General features: G+C 45.3%; 1 protein-coding gene across 1 annotated transcript; it reads left to right on the forward strand.

The window, feature by feature from the left end:
• Nucleotides 1–5,412: 5,412 nt before the first annotated feature.
• kbtbd2 (kelch repeat and BTB (POZ) domain containing 2) lies at nucleotides 5,413–15,330 on the forward strand. Its single transcript, XM_083778741.1, has 4 exons — nucleotides 5,413–5,663; nucleotides 11,012–11,177; nucleotides 13,229–13,573; nucleotides 14,055–15,330. The coding sequence occupies exons 1-4, from the start codon at nucleotides 5,491–5,493 to the stop codon at nucleotides 15,267–15,269; spliced, it is 1,899 nt and encodes a 632-aa protein (XP_083634867.1). The 5' UTR covers nucleotides 5,413–5,490; the 3' UTR covers nucleotides 15,270–15,330.
• The last annotated feature ends 9,697 nt before the right edge of the window (nucleotides 15,331–25,027 follow it).

Here is a 25,027-nt window from a genome sequence, read left to right on the forward strand (position 1 = left end):
CTCCTCGCTTCAACTGCTGAACCGAACGGGTGTAACTGTCACCACGCCGTTGATCTCGATGCTGTGTTGTATTCATTAAACGGCTAACGGCTTGTGGCAGGAGGAAAGTGGCGTCATTTTGGTGTGTTAGCAGATGTAAGCTAGTCCGTTAGCGAAAAGTGAAGTTGTACACAGGTGTCACACGGACATTAGTGACCTGTCGAAGTCTGTGACGCCAGGGATCGCTTTCGGATAACCCTTGAATTCATGTTAAATTCATGGTATGAGGAACAACATCATTATCAATTATTAACTCATTTCAAACACACAATGGCAATGCAGAATGCTTGACATATATAAAGTTGGCATAAAGTGGCTTATGGTGGCATAGGTGGCTCGATGTCATCTTTATGTGTTTAATTTATATTTGAGTCTGGCTTATCAGTTTAGAATTAGTATTACTACAGTATATAAATATGGTTGTCGTGTGGTTGTTTAGTTTCATTGGGTGTTCTGTAAGATGTGACCTATAGGGCTGTGCAGTCACATATTTCGATAGCTCGCCACTTTCCTTGTGACACCGGAACTGGACATAACGGTAAAGCTAACGGTTAGCGCGGCCGTCCCATCGCCATCCATTTTTACACCTTTTTAAATAGATACATCCGCTAGTGGGTCATAAACAAAATGTGAACACTTGATTTCCCACGTGAAAATGTGTTACCTACGGTAATAAAGCCGTAGGTAACGCATAGAGCTTCCGGTATATAAACAAGCCATGGCCCATGAGTGTAGCAGAGGGCCTGGCCGGTCGCATAAAACCGCAGGATAAATGATTGGTATTTACTTCACATAAGGCAATTATTTAATATAATTCTAGTACGTTTCTACAACGTAAATCTAAAAGGTGATTTTTATTTTTATTTTTTAAAGGGAAATAAGCAGGCAACATGCAAATGCAATGCAAAAGTAGTTTTCTTTTGCATGTTTTGGGAAGTGGCACACAGTTGGTATCCTCAGAGGTGTCATATTAGCTAGCAGCACCAACAACAACAGTGAATAATGAAATGCAGGAGAGGTACAAAGTTACGCAAACCCAAGAATATGAACACATAAACATGAATAAGTTATCTGCACTGCCCACTGCATTACATGGCAGATTCAAACATTTTTGAATATGTACCTTTTTATATTTGTAAATAAATAATAGTAATAATAGGCAGACTTAAAGTCTGATCTTGCCATCTGCATTTATTTTGAACTTATTTATCATAATGTATTGTAGCCTACAAATGATTAAGTATTATATAGTCCATGTGCAAGTGCTCCATACAGGAGTCGGAATAGTCAGACGTCAGTAACAGAAGTTACAGTGCAGGACAGGTCTTAACCCATTCTGGACGGGAACCCCTTTTGGTATTTCAACTAAGCATTATGTTATACTTTAGCTATTGCTATGAACTTGTAGGTTTGCTATTTTTGAAAAATGCGGCACAAATCTTTGAATATATATTCTTTCAGAGCGATTTTTATTTTTATTTCGACTAATATTGGAGTCGAGCTCGACTGAGTGCGAAGACTGTGGGAGCATACATTATAACGGGAGGAGGTGATTTCCACCCGGCCGCAGATACTACTTTGCTGGGCCAAATTGATTCACATGTTGCTCACACTTTACAGGTTAATTGGGCTAAATCGTCCCGAGAAATCGCCTAATAAAAATATTCGGCGATTGGATTCATATATTCGCGATTGACGATGTATTCGTATCGTCACCCAACCCTAATGAGTTGTGGGAGCTGATGCTTGGTGTTGTGCTGTACTGCCGTACCTCAGCAGTCACATAGAAGAGGGACACCCTCATTCTCAGACAGTAAGCCACTCTACTGTTAATTTATAATGATTTTGAGATGAGAGAAGGAGAGACCACATCACCCCTGTCCTGGCCTCTCTCCACTGGCTGCCGGTCCAGTTCAGAATCCAGTTTAAAACCCTCCTGTTTGTGTACAAAGCCCTCAATGGGCTGGCCCCCTCTTACATCACCGACCTCCTATCCTATCCCCCCTCTACCAGGACCCTCAGGTCAGCAGACAGGGGTCTCTTACTCTTAGGGGTTCCGCACTCAAAAAAGAGGCTCAGGGGCGACCGCGCATTTGCTGTCTCAGCCCCCACTCTGTGGAACAAAATTCCCCTCGCGGTTAGGTCTGCGCCCTCCGTTGAGTCTTTTAAATCACACCTGAAAACATTTTTATATTCACAAGCCTTTCCACCACCAACATGATCCTGCACATTTCCTTTTAGATTATTCTGTCCTATATGCCTGTTGTTTTATTATTGACGTCTTCCACACTGTATTGTATTGTATTGTATTATATTGTATTGTATTGCATTTGTGAAGCACTTTGGTACAATGAGAGTTGTTTTTAAATGTGCTATATAAATACAATTTATTTTATTTTATTTAGGTAAAATGCCATTGAGATCAAACATCTTTTGCAAGGGGAAGTCTGTGGAAAGACATTCATGCATTGGAGACGGATGATGTTGACATTTTTAACATAAGCTATGTGTCACGATCATGGGAATTTGGGTGATTGGCTAAAGGCAGGTAAACGTTCCATTTGACTGGCTAACGAGCAAAGCTAAGCAGAGTAGACGAATGCTATAAATCGAAAGTACATTTCAAGAGATTAAGCACATGGTCAACACTGCTCGAAAATAAAGTGTTGTTGTTTTTTTGCTGATTGTAAACTAGATAATGCTTTGAGTTAATAGCTGACATTGTAGAAACAAGTGTTTTTATTGTCCTTATTGGTGTTGCTGTAAAGCGCAGCACTTTACATCTACGGATGTATGGATAGTAGCACATGAGATTAAGCACATGATGGTCAACACTGCTCGAAAATTGTAATTTAGATAATGCAGCTGACGTTGTAGAAACAAGTATTTTTATTGTCCTTATTGGTGTTGCTGTAAACCGCAGCACTTTACTTTACGTCTACGGATGTATGGATAGTAAAAGTGCCTCAGGGCTCCATGTGGTGGCAGCCTGCCAGACAGGCTGGTCACTAAGGATCGGAGCGGAGGAGCTGGGGATCAGAGCGGAGGAGCTGTAGTCATTCTTTGTGTCTGAGGAAATAGAAACGGTACATTTTTCTGGTTTGCTCTGTACCCCATTAACGGCTGAAAGTGTGTGTGTGACACCAAAGTGCACATACTGTAACAACATGGCACCCTCTGGTTGTCTCCATGATGAAGTTGAATGAATGAATACATTTTATTTGGGCGGCAGTGGCTCAGGGGTAGAGTGGCCGGTAGAGTGGCCGGATGGCAACCGCAAGGTTCCAAGTTGGATCCCTGTGGGCTCCCCCAGAGTTGATGTCAAAGTGTCCTTGAGCAAGACTCTGGACCCCTAATTGCTCCTAATGTGCAGGTTGGTGCCTTGCATGGTTTCCTCTGCCATCTGTGTGTGTGTGTGTGAGAATTAAGGCTCATTCATAGTCTGGATTTTCGGTGGTGAGGTGACCACCGCTCCAGTGGCGAGGTGACCACCGGAGCTGTAATAACGTGGAGCGGTGGTGAGTAAAAACAGAGAAGGGCGGTGGCGGTGGTTTGCTCTTCACCGCGGCTCAGTGACGCCATGGTGTAGTTCAGTGGTCACCTCACCACCGGAGCGGTGGTGAGGCCACCAGGTGACAACTAATCATGAGGCCGTCACCCTCACGGCCTCATGATTAGTTGTGCTTGAGGGTGGTGTTTGGGCAACCTGGCATGCTGACGGGCCTCCAGGTCGCTCCCTAAAGGCAGCTTCACCCTACATCGTCTGGCTATGAGAAGGGGGAGCGATAGGTGTAGGAGTGAGGGAGGGAGGGGCTGGTGACCTGTCAGGGGAGACCAAGATTGTTGACGGTGCTTTTTTTCTCATGTGGAAAGAAGGATTTGTTTGGGGGTAAATAAAACTGTTCTGTTCAGCTTTGTGTGTGTGTGTGTGGGGGGGGGGGGGGGGGGGGCTGTTATGCAGGTGAAAACCGAATATGATTAGTGTTATGTCATTTATTTATTTTACCAGTTTTTGTACCATTTGCTCAATGATTGCCCTCATGGCCGTACCTTTGTTGTAGAGCTACATGATAATGGCAAGATATGATTACATTTTGTTCACGTCATCGCAAACGAAACAGTTGGTTCCGAAAAGTAACCCTTGTTCTTTGACCATTCATTTTCTGCTGTAAAATCAACCGAACCGAATCTCGAATATGCATTTTTGCCACTATTCGGTGGCCGAAGATTCGGTGCATCCCTGGTTCTGAGAGAACCAAATTCTGGCACGTGGAAGGACTAGGCTCAGTGGGTTGACTCCTGTCCGGGACCCTCCTACATCTCACCAGGTCCACTCCTGCTCTCACCTGTGCGTTGCACCAGGCACTCCATTCAGGAGTGGTGGTATTATAATGGCCCCCCTACAGGCCTCACCGAGGTTTGTTGGGCTTCCTCCTCACGGAGGACACAGGCTGGGGCGCTAGCCCATACTGCTCACCCGGGTGCCGTCTACATTCCGGCTGTCACCCGTCTCTCCGGTGGTCACCAGACTATACCCGGTTGTCACATAGTCTATTCCTATGAGTCACTATATATATAATTAAATATACTGCTTGACAGAGATGTGCTTGGAATTCATTTCAAGAAATAAGTAATTCAGGGAGGAAATGAAAGTCAACAAATAAAGTGGATAAGTAATCAAATCCTCCTGTTAAAATTTAGTTCTGAATCGTTTCTTTGTCCCCATTGTCTTTCCAGACATGCACTGATGTAGCCGTGTCTCACCAGTAGGAGTGGCTGTCCCTCTACCTCCAGCACCCCCGCCGCCTGCCGGCAACGCTTCAGAGAAACTTCAGACAACCGTTCGCCGCAGAGACGTGAGGTGCGCACCGCACAAGGCGAGCAACAAACCTCAGTGCTGAGCACCACCTGGACTCTGTTCGCCGCAGAGACGCGAGAGGCGCACCGCACAAGGCCAGAAACAACCTCAGAGACGTGAGGGGTGCACCGCACAAGGCGAGCAACAAACCTCAGTGCTGAGCGCCACCTGGACTCTGAGCTGCAGAGGGGCAACCTCATAACCCCCAGCCCAGGAAGGAACATCATAAGACGAAGAGAGAAAGATAGCCTTAGTCTTTCTGCCTCTTTGTCTTAACCTCCATCGTTACAAAAAAAAAGAAGCTGGTTCATTAGGGGTTAGCCGCCGCCCCCCCTCCCCACCCACCCCACCCCCGGTGAAAGCTGTAAACGCCTCCACCTGCACCAGTGGAGGTGTTGGTGTCACTCTCCCTCCCCCCACCCCCTTCCCCCCCCCCCCCCTCTCCCCTCCCTCCCCCCTGCCTTTTTTTTCCTTTCCAACTTTTTCTCACATCTTCATATAATCTATATTTTTTCCTGCTCGGGGTGTGAGTCCGGTCTCGGCGCCGGCGAGACCTCCGTTCCAACCTGGGGCGGGATTCATGGGACGCGAGCATGTCGGATGTAGGTGAGCGCCGCCCGGTCAACACGGACTACGCCGTCTCTCTGCTGGAGCAGCTCAAGTTCTTCTACGAGCAGAAGCTGCTCACGGACGTGGTCCTGCTGGTGGAGGACTCGGAGTTCCCCTGCCACAAGATGGTCCTGGCCACCTGCAGCTCCTACTTCAGGTGAGGTCATTGTACTCGTTGTACACATAATACCCCTCCCGGGCCGTGAACTGGACGTAAACAACGGCTCATGTAAAGTTGTACGCGATTGTATTTGAATTCACCCGAAACGTTATGGGCCGTGCGTGAATATTAGCTTGTTTTGGCCATAAACGCAATCTGGGAAAAGAATCAGAGATAAATGTATTTAAAAAAAATCACACCCATGTGAACTGAGTGGTGCAACTCCCCTCTCTTCTTTGGAGTGGTTGCACCACTCAAAAATACGTGCAGCCCTACACTGCCCGTACAGGGCTGTGTAGGTTCTTGTGTATATAGCCAGAATGGTCATGGCGGCGAGAGGCAAGCCTGCAGCGGCAGCCAATCGCGCAACAAAATGGGAGCGGTGCTAGAGAGACCACCAGCGCCGGGCGGTAAAAATAAATGAATGAATTAATATCATCCCCCAATAGTGCAGGGACATTCTAGGCTCATTCATAGTCTGGATTTTCGGTGGTGAGGTGACCAACGCTCCGGTGGTGAGGTGACCGCCACCATATAATTGTATCTTCTCCAAATCATGGAGATCATCGAGCATCATCACGGTGTGAATATTTTCTGGAAAAGTGTTAATAATTCAAAAGTTGGTATGATCCAGACTGCCCTGGTTGATGGTGGTGTATATTTCTACTTCTAGTGGTGTTTTCCTCTACTGTTATTGATCATAATTGTGTCATAACCAATTAACCATGGCCCTGCCTGCCCTGCCCTGCCCAGTGTCATCTGATCTGAGCTCGTCACACTGTTATGATCGTCAAGGCTTTACCTCCTACAGTTGCAATGAATAATGTACCACGTCTTAGAGAGACACACACACACACACACTGTTAATTTTGTTGACTAAGACTAAAGACTAAGTTGACTAAGGTTTTTCAGAAGACTAAATAGGACTAAGACTGAATGGTGTGTTATTCAAAAGACTTAAGTCTAAATCAAAATATTAACACTGACACGTGTGTGTGTGTGTGTGTGTTAGTGTTAGAACCTGGGGCCTCATGTCGTAAGCAGGTGGTTGCATAATGAGATGTGTTGCAGCTTGTACGGCGCCATAGGCAACAGCATTCATCAGCATTCACAATTTCCACCCTAAATACACATGTTACACAGTTGAATAAACAACCTCCATGGCTGTTTCTATTTACCAGACTTGACATACTTGACATACTTGACAGCATTGGGAATTTGTTTTACTGAGCTCAGTCAGGACTTGGCTTATACAATCACAGAAAACCTTAGGATGACACAATGAGCTATAGCTAACCGAGTGTCACGCCCTGTGTTGTGGCGGTTGTGGGGGGGGGGGGTCCCTGGAACAACATATTTTCAGATGGGGGTCGGAGGCTAATTTCATATATTTTTGGGGGTCCTTGACATGAAAATGTTTGAGAACGGCTGACAGAAACATTTCAGAAAACTGTCAGGATTTAGAAGACATTTGTAGAGCCGTTCCAAGGTCAAAATTAGTTAAATGGAAAAGAGGGCAGCTGCAGGTTTTAGTAAGGAAACCTGTGTGTCATGTTTGTAGTCCTGCCGAGACAGACAGAGCTATGCTTGTAGGTGTAAGAAGGGCTCGGCTCTCCCACTGCAAACGCATACAGGCCAGCAGTTCCATAGTGTTTGTGCATGTGGTGTGACGTGTGTACTGTAAGTGTATAGGCATTCGTGTGATGGCCATGCCTGCATGACCTTGCATGTAATGAGGTACAGGAACAACACAGACTGGAGTATGAATGAAGGAGAAATAGGTGGTGAATGACAATGTGAGGTGTAGTTTTGTTCTTCACATAAGAACCAATGTTAACCAGGCATGTAACGATTCACTCGACTCACGATACGATTCGTATCACGATATGAGGTTCACGGTACGATTTTTCACGATATTAAAAAATATATATATTTTAAAGAAAAATGTCAGTTTTATTTTATTTTATATAATTTAACTTCCCCCCCCCTGATATTTTTTATTTAACTACATTGCAAAAGAAGTAGCATTACTTTTGACAGTGCAGAAACATAATTGCCTTCCTTGATGAGCATCAACGACCATCATCACCTGGGCACAGTCACAGAAACACAGCTCCCCTCTACAGTCATAGACACACACAGCTCCCCTCTACAGTCACAGACACACACAGCTCCCCTCTACAGTCACAGACACACACACACAGCTCCCCTCTACAGTCACAGACACACAGCTCCTCTCTACAGTCACAGACACACACAGCTCCCCTCTACAGTCACAGACACACAGCTCCCCTCTACAGTCACAGACACACACAGCTCCCCTCTACAGTCACAGACACACACAGCTCCCCTCTACAGTCACAGACACACACAGCTCCCCTCTACAGTCACAGACAGTACTACTGAAAGTGACTATCATTTCTCTCTAAAAGCACTTGAATATGATGCAATATGACTAAAGTTCACATCACACTAGGCTAGGCCCCCTCAATGAATCGAATCGTCAGGATTAATATCTATATATATCGATATACGATATATCGTTACATGCCTAATGTTAACCCATTTAGACCTGACGTCGAAATTTAAATTTAGAAGATGAGGAAAAAAACATGTTTCTATGTCGGTTGTTCACAAACATATATATTCGGGGTTCCTTGACATGAATATGACATAGGCCACTGACCCCCATCTGAAAATATGTAGTTCCAGCCAGGGACCCTCTCAGTAGCAAAGATTTGAGTTAAAAACTCGCTCTGAAAGAACATATATTCAAAGATTTCAGGCACATTTTCACCTGAAAATAGCAGACCTACAAGCTTGTAGATCTGCTATTTTTCAATAGCTAAATTATAAGATAATGTTTAAAACACAAAGGGGTTCCCGCCCCAAAATGGGTTAAGAAACACACACTCAAATTATTTTGAGTGGACATGGAATCCTGGGCTGCATCCGAATTGCTAGGGTTGTTCCCTACTCCCTACCCCCCATACGGGGATCCAGACTCTAGTGGACTCTATAGTGATGATTTCGGACAATACTCCCTGTATGGGGAGCACCGACTCTGACGTCAATATCGGTAGAGGGCACTGTAGGTCCGCGGGTTCATGTACTTTTTATTTGCATGAAATCCCCATTAGGTTTTTTCAGATCGCCTCATAAAGAACTGTTTGAAAAATAAACAAATCATCCCGGCCGTTTCACTCATTTGGATATGAAGGATCAACTGACTACAAGAAACCAGTCAAAACGCTGCTGCTGAATTTTCGCTAGGAACAGACTGTATCAAATAAGTGACTGCAGGCTGTCACCTCCCTGAAAGGACAATTTTTTTAAAGTTTTAAATTCATGAATGAATAAAGAAAAAATAGGTTAATGAAAATATGTTTGCAGGCATTTAGGCCTATATGTCTATGATAAAAAGGTTATTTTAAAATAACATAGGCCTATGAAAAATAGCCGATCTATAAGCAACGCGACGTCCGTGTTGTGAGCTTGTATCGGGTAGGCCTACTTTTGGTAAAGAATTACCAAAAGTAGCCGATCTACAAGCTCTGCTCACAATAATAATACGGACGTTTGGTGTTAACAGAAACAGCAGTCCAATAAATGACTGCCTACATAATGAAGTTTTAATGTATTTATCGCAATTCAATTAAATAATGTTAGCATATTTTTTCATGGCAGGAATTAATTAATATTAATAAAACATATGTTCGGACACAATTAATGTGTCTCACATGCATGTATTTAGCCTACGTTTGTGATAAAGAATCTCACAAATATATTCTACAGCAAGCAACTGATTCCTCTCCTAACGTCATGCGCTGGGCCTGGGTGATACAATGGATCAGTAATACTGTTGCAAATGAGTAATTTATTATAAATAAAATAAAACAATTTCAAATAAATGCACAGATCATTTGTCTCGAGATCTGTAGCTTCGAGATCCGCCAGGGAAGGGAAAACGAAAGTTTAAAAAGTAGGCTACATTTGTGTTGAGTTCTTTCGCTGGTTCAACTTCTGCCTCTTCTGAGTTGGAGCGCAATGAGCGCATGCATGCAGAAGCAGCGCACGTGCGCAAACGCGTGCATGTGCGCTCAAGAGCGAGCTTGAGCAATGCATTATGGGGCAGATTTGCTTCGCTATGTTTTTGTAGTGACCATCGGATGCTCCCTACAATTCCCGGTGCATTGTGGGATACTTCAGTCCACTATGTTAGGGTGCAAAAATGCTCACTACACATTCGGACACTACAACAAAATGGCGGAACGCCAAAGTAGTGCACTATATGGGGCATAGGGAATGAATTCGGACGCAGCCCTGGTCTCTAAACTGCCTCCCCCTGGCCAGCCGGGGTGCCTGATGGAGGGGAAAGGAACTGGTTGGAATAACGTGTTCCTTCCACGCGCTACGTCCAACCAGGGAAAACCCCCCCTGTCAGGTGTAAAGGAGCGACTTGGGACACTCAGGCATGAAGGAAGCATGAGTTAAAGTCCGTTGCTCTCCCCATTTCCCCCATATATGGGGACTAGATTGGTGGAGGGTGTGTAGAGCCCAGGATCACATTAGATCATTGACACAGGGGTGAAAAATGGTTAAAATGTTACAAAATTGTGGGATATAAAAAAAACATGGAAGCAAGTTGCAATTCACCGTCGCTGAGTGTACAGAATAAAAACTCTTCTTGTATTTGTCTTTGACTCTCCTCCGCCAGGGTCATGTTCATGGGCGTACAGAATAAAAACTCTTCTTGTATATTTTCTTTGACTCTCCTTCCACCAGGGTCATGTTCATGTATTTGTCTTTGACTCTCCTCCACCAGGGTCATGTTCATGTATTTGTCTTTGACTCTCCTCCCCCAGGGCCATGTTCATGTATTTGTCTTTGACTCTCCTCCAGGGTCATGTTCATGTATTTGTCTTTGACTCTCCTCCAGGGTCATGTTCATGTATTTGTCTTTGACTCTCCTCCAGGGTCATGTTCATGTATTTGTCTTTGACTCTCCTCCAGGGTCATGTTCATGTATTTGTCTTTGACTCTCCTCCAGGGTCATGTTCATGTATTTATCTTTGACTCTCCTCTGCCAGGGCCATGTTCATGTATTTGTCTTTGACTCTCCTCTGCCAGGGCCATGTTCATGGGCGTACAGAATAAAACTCTTGTATATTTTCTTTGACTCTCTTCCACCAGGGCCATGTTCATGTATTTGTCTTTGACTCTCCTCCCCCAGGGCCATGTTCATGGGCGTACAAAATAAAAACTCTTTGTCTTTGACTCTCTTCCACCAGGGCCATGTTCATGGGCCTACAGAATAAAACTCTTTGTCTTTGACTCTCCCCCAGGGCCATGTTCATGGGCGGCCTCAGCGAAAGCAACCAGACCCACGTCCACCTGCACAATGTGGATCCTGTCACGCTGCAGGTGATCATCACCTACGCCTACACGGGAAACCTGGCCGTCAACGACAGCACCGTGGAGCCGCTGTACGAGACCGCCTGCTTCCTACAGGTCAGTTCCAGGGGCCGGCAGTAGAGCGTCGCAGTCCCGCCCCCTACCAGGGCCCAGGAAATGATTCCCTGTTCATTTTCCTCCTAGACATTTCAAAAAGTGTTTATTTTAAGCATCGTACAAAGCCAGCTCGAGTTGTGAGAAATCTTGACAACAAACTATTTTTCTGGCCGAACAAATAATTAGAAAGAAGAAAAACAACAAACCTGCCGTTTTCTTCTTCTTTCTAATTATTTGTTCGGCCCGAAATTTTTTGTTTGTCATGATTTCTCACAACTCGAGTTGGCTTTGTACGAGGCTTAGAAGGTCTTTAAATAAATACTTTTGGAAATGTCTGAGGAAAATGAACGGGGAATAATTTCCTGGGCCCTGGTAGGGGGCGGGACTGCGACGCTCAATATGTCCGTAACACGGACAAATGTGTACGTGGCATAGACCTGGTCTTGTCCGTATGGGCAAAATTTAGATTTTAGAAAAACCTTTTTACGTATACAAATTTAACATTAATTTCATGAAGAAATCACCAAAAAGAGACAAATGATTAGGTAGTAGTGGCTTCGGATATTTTCGGCTATTTTCACTAGTTTGTGTCGTGGGGAGACATATATATGTACACGGACATATATTCTAATATTTTGAGATGGGAGTTTTTGACGTTCATGAGCTGTATTCCATAATCATTGAGAATAAATTGAAAAACGGTTTTAAATAATTATATTATAGAAGAAAATGAAATCTTGCATGATATAATTTTTTTAGGGAATGAGCTGTATAAGACGCTGTATAAGGGAAAGAAAGAAATAAAAAAATTAAAAAAAATATATAACCCATTCTGGACGGGAACCCCTTTTGGTGTTTTAACTAAGCATTATGTTATCCTTTAGCTATTGAAAAATAGCAGATCTGCTATTTTTGAAAAATCGTAAAAATGCGGCACAAATCTTAGATTGTTTTTTCTTTTCTTTTATCATTTTTGGTGTGCTTGTCTCTCTGATCTGTCTTTTTAACCACCCATCTATCTGTCTGTCCTCTCCTACTGTCCTCTCCACTAGGTTGTTACAGTGTTTTTAACCACCCATCTATCTGTCTGTCTGTCCTCTCCACTAAGTGGAGGACGTGTTGTTACAGTGTTTTTAACCACCCATCTGTCTGTCTGTCCTCTCCAGGTGGAGGACGTGTTGTTAGTGTTTTTAACCACCCATCTGTCTGTCTGTCCCCTCCAGGTGGAGGACGTGTTGTTATAGTGTTTAACCGTCTATCTGTCTGTCCCCTCCAGGTGGAGGACGTGTTGTTACAGTGTTTAACCGTCTGTCCCCTCCAGGTGGAGGACGTGTTGTTACAGTGTTTAACCGTCTGTCTGTCCCCTCCAGGTGGAGGACGTGCTGTTACATTGTTTAACCGTCTGTCTGTCCCCTCCAGGTGGAGGACGTGCTGTTACAGTGTTTAACCGTCTATCTGTCTGTCCCCTCCAGGTGGAGGACGTGTTGTTACAGTGTTTAACCGTCTATCTGTCTGTCCCCTCCAGGTGGAGGACGTGTTGTTATAGTGTTTAACCGTCTATCTGTCTGTCCCCTCCAGGTGGAGGACGTGTTGTTACAGTGTTTAACCGTCTGTCTGTCTGTCTGTCCCCTCCGGGTGGAGGACGTGTTGTTATAGTGTTTAACCGTCTATCTGTCTGTCCCCTCCAGGTGGAGGACGTGTTGTTACAGTGTTTAACCGTCTATCTGTCTGTCCCCTCCAGGTGGAGGACGTGTTGTTACAGTGTTTAACCATCTGTCTGTCCCCTCCAGGTGGAGGACGTGTTGTTACAGTGTTTAACCGTCTGTCTGTCCCCTCCAGGTGGAGGACGTGTTGTTATAGTGTTTAACCGTCTATCTGTCTGTCCCCTCCAGGTGGAGGACGTGTTGTTACAGTGTTTAACCGTCTATCTGTCTGTCCCCTCCAGGTGGAGGACGTGTTGTTACAGTGTTTAACCATCTGTCTGTCTGTCCCCTCCAGGTGGAGGACGTGTTGTTACAGTGTTTAACCGTCTATCTGTCTGTCCCCTCCAGGTGGAGGACGTGTTGTTACAGTGCCGAGACTACCTGGTGAAGAAGATCAACGCGGACAACTGCGTGCGCCTGCTGAGCTTCGGCGACCTGTTCAGCTGCAACGAGCTGAAGCAGAGCGCCAAGCGCATGGTGGAGCACAAGTTCCCCACCGTCTACCGCCAGGAGGCCTTCCTGCAGCTCTCCCACGAGCTGCTGGTGGACGTCCTGAGCAGCGACAACCTCAACGTGGAGAAGGAGGAGACGGTGCGCGAGGCGGCCATGCTGTGGCTGGAGTACAACATGGAGGCGCGCTCGCAGCACCTGTCCTCGGTGCTCAGCCAGATCCGCATCGACGCGCTGTCCGAGGTAATAATAATAATAATAATACAACTTTATTTGTATAGCACCTTTGTAATGCAGCTCAAAGTGCTTTACAGAGCAATGGGAGAAAAAAAGAAACGCAAGGCAAAGACATTAAAAAACAAGCAGTAATGCAATACAGTGAGGACATGAATAACAAAAAATAAAAGGTCAATTAAAAGCAATGTTGTAGAAGTGGGTCTTGAGCTGTGCTTTAAAAATGTCTACAGAGGCTGCCTGACGAAGGTACAGTGGGAGTTTGTTCCATGCCGTCGGCCCGTAGAAGCAAAAAGCTGCTTCCCCGTATTTTTTAGTTGCCATTTTTTTAGGCAAAGCGAGCAGGCCAGCAGTGGAAGACCTTAGGGGGCGGTTTGGGACATATTTAGGCAGGCAGTAGGTAGGAAGGTGCAAGACCATTGAGAGCTTTGGCTTTGAACTCTGGCTGCTGCATTTTGGACAAGTTGTAATCCGTCAGTTGTTTTCTTAGGTGACGCAGCGCGCCTGGTTCCAGGGCCTGCCGCCCAACGACAAGTCGGTGGTGGTGCAGGGCCTCTACAAGTCCATGCCCAAGTTCTTCAAGCCCCGCCTGGGCATGACCAAGGAGGAGATGCTCATCTTCGTGGAGGCGGCGGCCGAGTCGCCCAGCGACTGCGGCCACGTCATCAGCCACAACCACACGGTGGCGTGCTACAGCCCGCAGGCCGAGAAGGTCTACAAGCTCAGCAACCCGCCGGGCGACCTGCAGAAGGTCGGCACGCTGGTCACGCCCGACAACGACGTCTACATCGCCGGCGGGCAGATCCCACTGAAGAACACGCTGGCCAATCACGGCACAAAGACGGGCAAGCCGCAAGCCGTGTTCCGCTCGGTGGACAGCTTCTATTGGCTGGACGCCCAACAGAACGCCTGGGTGGCCAAGACGCCCATGCTGTGCGCGCGCATCAAGCCCTCGCTGGTCTACTGCGAGGGCTACATCTACGCCATCGGCGGCGACAACGTGGGCGGCGAGCTGAACAAGCGCACGGTGGAGCGCTACGACGTGGAGAAGGACGAGTGGAGCATGATGAGCCCGCTGCCCTTCACCTGGAACTGGAGCGTGTCGGTGGCGGCGCACGACTGCATCTACGTCATGACCCACGACCTCATGTACTGCTACTTCCCGCGCGCCGACACCTGGGTGGAGATGGCCATGCGCAAGACCAGCCGCTGCTTCGCCTCCGCCGCCGTGTTCGGCGACCTCATCTTCTACATCGGCGGGCTCCACGTGGTGAGCAACTCTGGCGTGCGCCTGCCGACCTCCACCATCGACGGCTCCTCCGTCACCGTGGAGGTCTACGACATCAACAAGAACGAGTGGCGGCCGGCGGCAAACATCCCCGCCAAGCGCTACTCGGACCCGTGCGTGCGCGCCGTGGTGCTGCTCAACTCGCTGTGCATCTTCATGCGCGAGACGCACATGAACGAGCGCGCCAAGTACGCCATCTACCAGTACGACGCAGAGCTGGACCGCTGGTACCTGATGCAGCCCGTGTCGGAGCGCGTGCTCTGGGACCTCGGCAAGGACTTCCGCTGCGCCGTGGGCAAGCTCTACCCCTCCTGTCTGGAGGAGTCGCCCTGGAAGCTGCCCACGTGCCTCTTCTCGCCGGAGGGGGTGGAGGAGTTCGAGATGGACGGGGACATGGTGTCTCTGCCGCACGTATAGCTCGTAAAAACTCTCCACCTTTGACCTCCTCCTCACGGGACGGATCAGGGTGGACGGATCAGTACTGCGTCAGCCTGGGAGAAAAATGGCTTTCATATTGTGTGCATTCTTGGAGGGCTCTTGAGGAACACGACAACTGTCTTTCACTACAGTTCCCGCTGTCTCTGTGGAGAAAACCGATGCAGCCTCCAAGACGAGCTTGGAGGGAAAACGAACGAACGAACGCACCCCCCCCCCCTCCATCTTCCACCCTTCCAAAACTAAAAAAAATAAATAAAAAAGAAACAAAATGTAATCTGAAGAAGAAAAAAAACCTCTTTGTTGTTTTCTTTTTTTTGTCAGATGTGACATCACATCACATAAGATATTAAAACAGATCTAACATAACTGTGTCTACAATGTGATAATCTAAACATCAACAGATTTGTGGATATGATGATTCTGATGAAGCATGAAAACACAAACCACCTTGGAATGACGATGGCAACTGTACCAACTGTACCAACCCCCCTCCCTCCTCCATCTAGTCTACTGCCTCACCACTGTCGGTTCATTGTCCTCTGCATCTCTCCCTCTCTCTCTCTCTCTCTCTCTCTCTCTCTGTCTCTTCACTGCATCTCTCTCTCTGTCTCTTCAGTGCATCTCTCTCTCCCTCTCTCTCTCTGTCTCTTCAGTGCATCTCTCTCTCCCTCTCTCTCTGTCTCTTCACTGCATCTCCATCTCCCTCTCTCTCTCTTCAGTGCTTAACAGATTATTTTATTTTATGGGAAGCACAATTAACTGGTCTCTATATTTAAGTCAACAACTGTGGGGGAGGGGGGTAAGGGGGTCCTTCAACGATGTGTCCTCTAAGTTAGAGCAAATTCACGGCAGACATCTTGTTTAATTAAAGGGTCACGTTGCTGGTTTTAGAAATCTGCATGTGTTCACTCGTCATGTGGAGCGTGAGTTGATGCCCCTCAATCGAACCGTGAATGTTCGTGAAGCGACGTACGTCACTTGGACCATTTTCTCTTTCCATCTGACTTCACACCGCTTACTCTTTTGAGCTGCGGAACCTCCCCAGAATAAGGACGTTAAGAGTTCAAATCGTTGATCAAAGTCTTAAGATTAGAGAAGAAACTGTGCCTCCTTGAGCCACTGATCCATATCCCTACAGTATGTAATCACACCTACTGTAATGTGAAAATGTGACGGCTAGTAGTAATGAAAAGTAATAATAGTAATTCACTGTCACGGGGTCATGCCATGGGGAAGGAGAACCTCCAGATCTCAGACTTCTGCATCGTCCCACTTCCCCACTGGAAGTCATAGTTAAGGGATTCCACCCATTCACTGTGGAATGACCCGCCAGCCACATGTATGAATTTGATAACTATGATATATTTGATAACTATGACATATGACTCCAAATGTGGCCATAGTTTCAGCCTGATATGAGCACTCTTGACCTAATGTCAAAAACATAAATAAAGAGGAAAACAATTGATGATGACTGATCGGTCCAGCAGTGTGCGTGATTAAGACTATTACGCACGGCTATCCTACTGTACAGAGCCATGGCTATCCTACTGTACAGAACCAAGGCTAACCTACTGTACAGAGCCATGGCTATCCTACTGTACAGAACCAAGGCTAACCTACTGTACAGAGCCATGGCTATCCTACTGTACAGAACCAAGGCTAACCTACTGTACAGAACCAAGGTTAACATCCTGTACAGGGCCACGGCTAACCTACTGTACAGAACCTACTGTACAGACAGAGCCCACGCTGTAAAAAAGAGCCACGTGCTCCGTTATGCTCCACACGATGAGTAAACACATTTGGATGAACTAGACCGGTACGTCGTGTTCCCTCTTAAACAGACCGGTACGTCGTGTTCCCTCTTAAACGGACCGGTACGTCGTGTTCCCTCTTAAACAGTGGAATGGAGGTTGGGTTATGTCGTGTCCCCTCTTAAACAGTGGAACGGAGGTTGGGTTATGTCTTTTTTTCTTTCTTCCAAGGAGCAAGTGGACGGAGGAGGAGGAGGGATGAAACGGGAGCGAGGGAGAGGAGGTTCAGCGTGGGGTTGTAGGAGGTGACTGCAGGTCCAGTCAGCCCCCCTCCCCCTACTCCACTATAGCACCTCCCCTCCCTTGACCTCGCTGTCCCGGTCACTTCTCCTTCCATCCTTCCCCTCATGCCTCCCTCCACCTTCAGCCTGCCGCAGCATAAAACCTTCAGCCTAGTATGTACTCGGGACGGTCTCTCTTGCCAAAACGTAGTCTCGCCATAGCCAGACGATCACATAATTATGTCCACCTACTGATGACGTCTGGGGGGTGGGTGTCTAAATTCAATAATGGGTTTGAACGGCTTTGAACAACTACAACGCACTGCTTTGAAAACCAATCTTGATGCCGTACCAGTACCAATACGAAGGGTTCACCTCAAGTCTTTGCATTGGTACTGCGATGCAGGGCTCGGCCTGTCTTTGCATTGGTACTGTGATGCAGGGGTGGGCCAGGCCTGACACCAGATGTGTTACAGATGCATCCCACCACGGTCCCAGGATTGGCGAGCATGCATACTCCACTAAATAAATACGCGCCTGGTCCCTTTTTTCCCCCTGCATGCCACTCGGGGAAAGCAGCCAAATAGACTGAGGAAAATAGTCAGAATTGTCATAATGTCTTAAGCTAAAAAAAAGGGTTTTTTTTTTTACAAGCCCAGTCATTTTGACACGTTATGTATTCACCACTGGCGTTCTGCTGCTGTTTTTTTCTTTTTTTTTAATGGTTTCCACCCACTTTAGCTCATCTACTGTATTTAAACGTCATCCATGATGTGTCGGTAGGCAGAGATGGATCTCTGATCATCTGGCTAAATATGGCTAATGCAAGACTAGGCTAAATGGTTGTTACGTGTTATTAGCCTGTGTCTGTTAGATCACATTTGTTTTGGCAAGCGACACAGTCGTACCCACAGAGTTTAAAGTAACCTACTACAGTGTTCCTTTTTTTTAAACGGTGTCAAAAGTATAGAAGGGTCCATTTGTACGCTCTGAGTTATTAAGGGTCCATTCTCTCGGTTAATATTAATTATGAATATTGAGGACATTGCAGTTAGTCTGCAGGTCTTAATATTATGAACATTGAGGACATTGCAGTTAGTCTGCAGGTCCTCCACACGTCTTGTCAGTTTACACACTTCATTCCATATCAGTCACCAGCATCATGATGGCTTCCTTTTGAATCTTTGCCAGCTCTCCTCCTTTTATCTCTCTGCCCACCCCCCCCCCCCCCACACTAGTCTTGTCTTGTTCTCTTCTTTTCTGCCTCATCTTTTTGTTCTTTGTCTCTGCAAGAAAGCAACACACCACCACACAACTCCACTCTCAAATTACAAAATACCATAGTTTGGGGGTTTTCTTATTCTTTAAAAGGGGGGTGGGGGGGGCGCTCATGCATTTTTATTTCTAAGCTGCTGAGATATATAAATATAAAATATATATATATATTTTTCATATGTTGAAAAGACAACTGTTCGATCTAGTGTGGGGGCGGGGGGATAACAGGTCTATTTTTAGTGTCTTTTTTTTTTAATCCAATACCAGACATTACTGTAGAGTGACTGTGTGTAGAAATCATTCTTTCCTGTAAGATTTAAACTTATTTTATTTTTCCTTGAGTGTTTTTTTTTTCTGTTTTTTTTTTTTTTTGAGGAATCTTTGCTGCTGATTGGGTCTCGAGGAGGGAGGGCTGGCCCAGAGCTTGTTGCTATGGAAATCGTCCCGGCAACCACTAGCAGTCGTGGAGTGGGTGGGAGGGGGGGGGAGGGGGGGGAGGGGAGGGGTCTTCCTCCAACCTTTAAAAATAACAAAAAAAACAAGACTGGGCAAAATAATAATAATTAAAAAAAGAACACATGAGCACAGGTGCTTCATGAGTAAAACTTTACTAGCATGTTTGGCTGCATCATATTCCTTTGGCACTGTATTTTGAATGAACGTTAATTTATTAAAAAAAACATACCAAAAACGTTCCTGAAACTGACTCCTGTTTTATTGTTTTTTCTTTGTGCTGCTGCTGATGCAAATTGATTTGGAAATTGTTATACTGAAAATATTGAAATGTATAAAGTGAGTGTGTGTGCGCGTCGCCATATCTGATCTACAAGCTGAAGCTCAATGAATTGATAGTTTGTAGATGGGCTAGTTTCACTTGCACTTAAAACAAAACTGTTTGTTCATTTGAATCCCAGCGTCTATATTTTTCGCTGTTTTGGGAGCCTGTATAGTAGATGTGCTGTTTTTGGTGAAGTGGATTGATTTAATAGTTTGCAAATGGTACAGTGGTATGATTATACCCTAGTGATGCTAAAAAATAGAGATGCACAATATTGACACTATAACAGATATCCACTCTTGTGATTATTTTCAGGGCAGGGAAATCAGCCATGAGTTCAACATAAATATGATTGATAATGTAATCTATTGGTAATTTATTACATTTTTATATTTATATTGAAGTCATTGCTGATTATTTTTGTTTTGCTGGTGAAGGTAAATGGTAAGCCCACCTGCCCTATTTTATTTTCTTTATGTCTTGTTTTTGCGGCTTTCGCCTTTATTTTTTTTATTTTTATGGAGGGACAGTAGGCTGACAGGAAATGGGGGAGAGAGATGGAGGAGTGACATGCAGTAATTAGTTCAAAGCCATTGACGGTCACATAATTGCATCATCAATATCTGAAAATAATTTGGATTATTTTGAGACCGATCGATGTGATACCGATATGGCATTTTTATGGCGGTTTTGATATGCTATACCGATTTATATTGTGCATCTCTAGCTAAAAGGATTATACAAAAAGCATTATTGTTTCCATGATGGGGGACCCAGAGTCAACTCTGCAGGTCCAATTTACAAAGTCTAGGATTTAAGTGTTTAACATTAAAACTCTATATTCTGATATAGTAAATTAATCTTTGCTATGTGTGTGAGCTGTATCAGTTCTTTAATATAATACGTTTTCAGGTGGGTTACAATACAATTTTCATCCAGTCAGGAGAAAAGAAACCCCCATATGAGGCTACTGTACATCTATCAGTGTTCCAGATCCAATTTAATCTGCTCATTAAACGGTTCAAACAGTGAAAGTCCTCTATAAAAATTGTATGTATGCTTCTAAAAGAAACGTATTAAAGCAAATATGTTTGTCTATGAGTAGAAGTATACCATAAAGTATTGAAAAACTGGAAATACTCAAAGTTTAAAAAATAAAAATAAATCACAGTAGGGTGACCAGATGTCCCCCTTTGCATGGGAGTGCAAAGTCCCTCATTTCCAAGACTTTTCAGGTGTCCCACAAAAAGTGAATTCGTTATTTTCCTATAAAAGATAAATAAAGAGTGGCTGATTTTCTTTTTTTGTGTACAAGCTCTCGCAGAAAAGAAAAGTTACAAATAATATTGAAAGTAAATAAGAAACAATTAAGGGAAACAACAATGTCAATCAAATTGGCCTACCGGTTCATTCATGGCCAAATAAAAGAATGAGGCAGAAATAGGCCTCTGGGCCATTGTCTAAGTATTAAAGTGGTCTTACATGTGTACAGTCAAGTAATCAAAGAGGTCGTGATTGCAGTCTTCTGAAAACAAAACTATCATTTAAATGATGCAATGCATGACATTCAATGATGTAAAAATGTGGTTTTTACATCATTCCTCTCTCCACCGTTGTGTGAATGGGTTAAAGTATACAGGCCCAATGCACATACAAATGCAACATATAGGCTAGTGACGCTCTACTGTACAGTACAATGTATGTACTATATTAGCCTCAAAATCATTTTGATGCAATTTAAAGACAGATATCCTGCAAAGGCGAAATACTGCCCTCTGGCGACCAAAACTAGGAAGTGTTGAACAAACAGCCCATCATCATCAGCGCAGGTCAAGCAGGTGTTACACATTATTATAGATGGGCGTTCAGGCAGACTAGCTGCTGTTTCCTCGGCGTGAATGAAACCAAACGATACAAAGAATTGTACTTGTAACCTATATTAGATTAGATTATATGGGAACATACATGGGAGTGTTTGAGGTCGCTATTGCTTCTCATTCTGGGATGTTTTAAGAACCACTATAGCCTAATTCGAGATTTCGAGAACGTTTCATCACGTAGGTGTGAGCAGATGGACGGTAATGGTTACTTACATTTCCCAATCTAGATTTTTTTAGCAGGTTAATAAATAAGGTTAAAAAATAATTGGATAATGTTCAATCAATAGACAATCTTATTTAGGCTTATTGTGTCTGACTCAACGCAACTAACCTGTATTCAACGAGGGTTTATGAGGCTACTTACTTCATGTTTTCTATAATGCCAATATTTTTCAGATTATACACATACACTGCATGTTCCCTGTAAAACCTTAGGACCGCCATTGACTAATATGAACCAATAATTGTATAAATAATCTAATCTGTGAGTGAGGTGAATTAGTTTACCAAGTGTAATAATGTAAATGGACTCCTTTAAAAATCGCATACTAAAATCATTAAATTCACTCTGTAGCCTATAGCCAGGGGGAAACTATTTAAAAAGAGAACGAGTAATAATCGACTGTCACCAAATGGTTTAATCTATTCTATGGGAAGCCATACAATTGTCTACTTTCCCCTACTTGTAACAGTTAAGCATAGCCTATGTACTAAAGCATATAGTTGGCCTATATGTTTGTTCTGTTCTAGTTCTCTATAAAGAGGGATGTTGTTATAAATCATGTTCAGCAAACCACCCTGGTTGGTGGTGTTGATTATAGTGGCACCACATGTTTGACATTGACAGAGGAAGACCAGCAAGGAAATATGTAATGTTATGTAAAGTTGTTTTGGGTCAGAGTTAATTAAGGCTCTTGACAAGATCAAGATTCCTCTGTATAGAAAACTATGGAATGATAAAGTCCAAAGTGAGACGAGACGAGATCACAGTGGCTTTATGTTGAGTGTTAATTAATATAAGTGCATGCTTGATTGTTACAACTTACAAGTAGGGAGAGGGGAGATGTAGGCTATAAGTAAACTTTAGACAGATTAATGCAGTGAATGAATGAATATTGGCTGGCCTGGATTAACCCATTTTCGGTGGGAACCCCTTTTGGTGTTTTAAGCATTGTTATACTTTAGCTATTGAAAAATAGCAGATCTACAAGTTCATAGCGCTACGAGCTTGTAGATCTTTTTTAACTCAAATCTTTGCTTCTGGGGGGTCCCTGGAACAACATATTTTCAGATGGGGGTTGGCGGCCAATTACATATATTTTTGGGGGTCCTTGACATGAAATAGTTTGAGCACCACTGACACCACTGACATACTGAAATACAGGGGCCATAGTGCTGCTATAATGGTGATAAAATCTGTGCCCTACTGACGTAATTTTGTCCCGGAGACACTGAACCAGGTCGTAGCCCCAGCAGGTACCACAAAGGTCCTGGTCTGTTGTTGTGGAGAACATGTCGCCACAGACGGGTCCTAATATACCTAATGTTTGGAATAAATCAGTCTTGAATGCAAGGCTAAGGCATTTGTCTTGTACTTGTTTCTGACAAACTGATGTTTGTTGTTGCACGCTGTAGATCAAACACACTCAGCAGGGGGCGGACAGCATCCCAGACCTTTCTTCTACGTTCAGCCACCGTCTCAGCCGTACCCCCCCCACCACCACCACCAGCAGCACTGGCACATGCCACACAACCCCTACCTCTACGGACCGCCTGGGGGTAGGTCTACTGGTGCTACTGTATACCTGAATGTTACAGAGCAGTATCTGTTGGGAATGTTTGCAAACATTGGCAGCGTCTCATCTTTCACTTCAAAGTACTATGAGCCATCTCACTGGACTAACTCCAGATGTATTGTACCACATGTATTGTTCAAGGCGGTGTGGATAACTGGACTATTTGAGGTTGAGTCGTAATGCTGTTTGTACTCTTTTCTTTTCTTTTTTTTTTCTTTTTTTTTCTTTCCTCCTTTCCTTTTCTTTTTCTTCGTTCATTGTTTTTTCTCTCTCCGATTGTCAGATTTTCACATGTCCTCCTCCCAATAGAACACAAATCGATGGGCCTTTGCACTCAGAGCCCCAACTCTTTGGAATGCCCTCCCCCTCGAGATAAGGCTTGCAGAATCCGTCCCCCGCTTCAAATCCCTCCTAAAAACTCACTTTTATAAAGCTGCTTTTAACACCTAAAAGTTTTCTAACATTCCCTGTTCTTATGTCCTACTGCATTTCTGTACATTGCCTGTTCTTTATTTTTATTATTGTAAACCGTTTATGGTGTGCACTGCATTTGTTCTTATTTGTTTGTAAATCACTTTGTAACCCTTTTTTTTCAAGGTGCTATATAAATAAAGGTTTATTATTATTATTATAAATTGCCCTTTTGTCTCCTGTAGGATATAACTTTGGCCGTCCGTACGTCCCCCCGTACCAGTACATGCAGTACCCAGGCTTTGTTCTTTTGTTTTCTCTTTTGTCTCCCGTAGGATATAACTTTGGCCGTCCATAGTACCTGCCCCCGTACCAGAACATGCAGTACCCACCTTACCTTACCACCTGCCTTCTGCTTTTGTCTCTTGTAGGATATAATTTGGCCGTCCGTACTCCCCCCCCCCCCCCCCCCCCCCCTACCAGTACATGCGGTACCCAGGCTTTATTCTTTTTTTTCTCTCCTTTTGTCTCCTGTAGGATATAACTTCGGCCGTCCGTACGTCCCCCCGTACCAGTACATGCAGTACCCAGGCTTCGTTCTCCCCCAAGGCCAGATGCATCCCATGGACTACAGGCGGATGTTTGAGCCACATTTCCACCTGCCTCCTGCCGGCGATGTTCCGTTTCGCCAACACTACCAACAACAACATTATCAACATCAATATCCCCCTCAGTCTCAGCATGTGCACCGCGAGATGGCCTGCTCTGAGGCTCAAACAGACCCCAGTGATGCCATCGCCAAACTAATCGAGTGCCTGGGGAAGCTTGGGACCGGCGAGCTGGCTGCCGAGAGGGACGGACGCGAGAAGGAGCTGGACTCGGGTGTGGCGTCCCAGTCCTCTGGGATCTTCTCCCCAGGAGAGAAGGGCGGTGGGGCCGGAGAGGGCAGCAATTTGCAGTCTCCGGCTGTGACGTTAAGTGACTCCACCGCAGCGGTCTATGACGGAGAATCGAGCCGAAGAAGCCTGGAGGATCTGGGCCCTCGGGGCTGCTGGTCGGTGGGCTATCAAGAGGACATGCCCCTCGACAGCTCGTCTGTCCACGAGCAGCGCCACGATGCACTGCAGACGGCAGTCGACGGCCATGAAGTGTTTGAGAAACCCAAAGCAGAAGTCTTGGACAAGCAGTCGGACGAGTCGGACATCTGCAGGCGTGACGCCGACGAGCTCTTGAAATGGATCGTAGACACTTCAACTCAGCAACCGCTCTCTCCCTCTTCCACTGAACAGCAGACTTGTAAAGGGGTGACGACCAGTGACAAGTTCCCAAACGCAGACGGTCGCACGGGCTCTCCAGATGAAGCGGATGACGAATTAAGCAACCAGATCCTCAAGCTGCCCTTTGACAAGGTCCTGACGAGTGGAGCGCTGCTGGGGGACAGTCCAGTGCTCTGTGGAGGACCCCCGAAGCCCATCAGGTCGGGACGCCTCTCCTCTCCCGTGTCCCCGTACTATTACCCCTACCTACGCACACCCTCCACCCACGGGCGGATGAGCGTC

Source organism: Protomyctophum parallelum, assembly GCF_964188405.1.
Source record: "Protomyctophum parallelum genome assembly, chromosome: 12".
Lineage (NCBI taxonomy): Eukaryota > Metazoa > Chordata > Actinopteri > Myctophiformes > Myctophidae > Protomyctophum > Protomyctophum parallelum.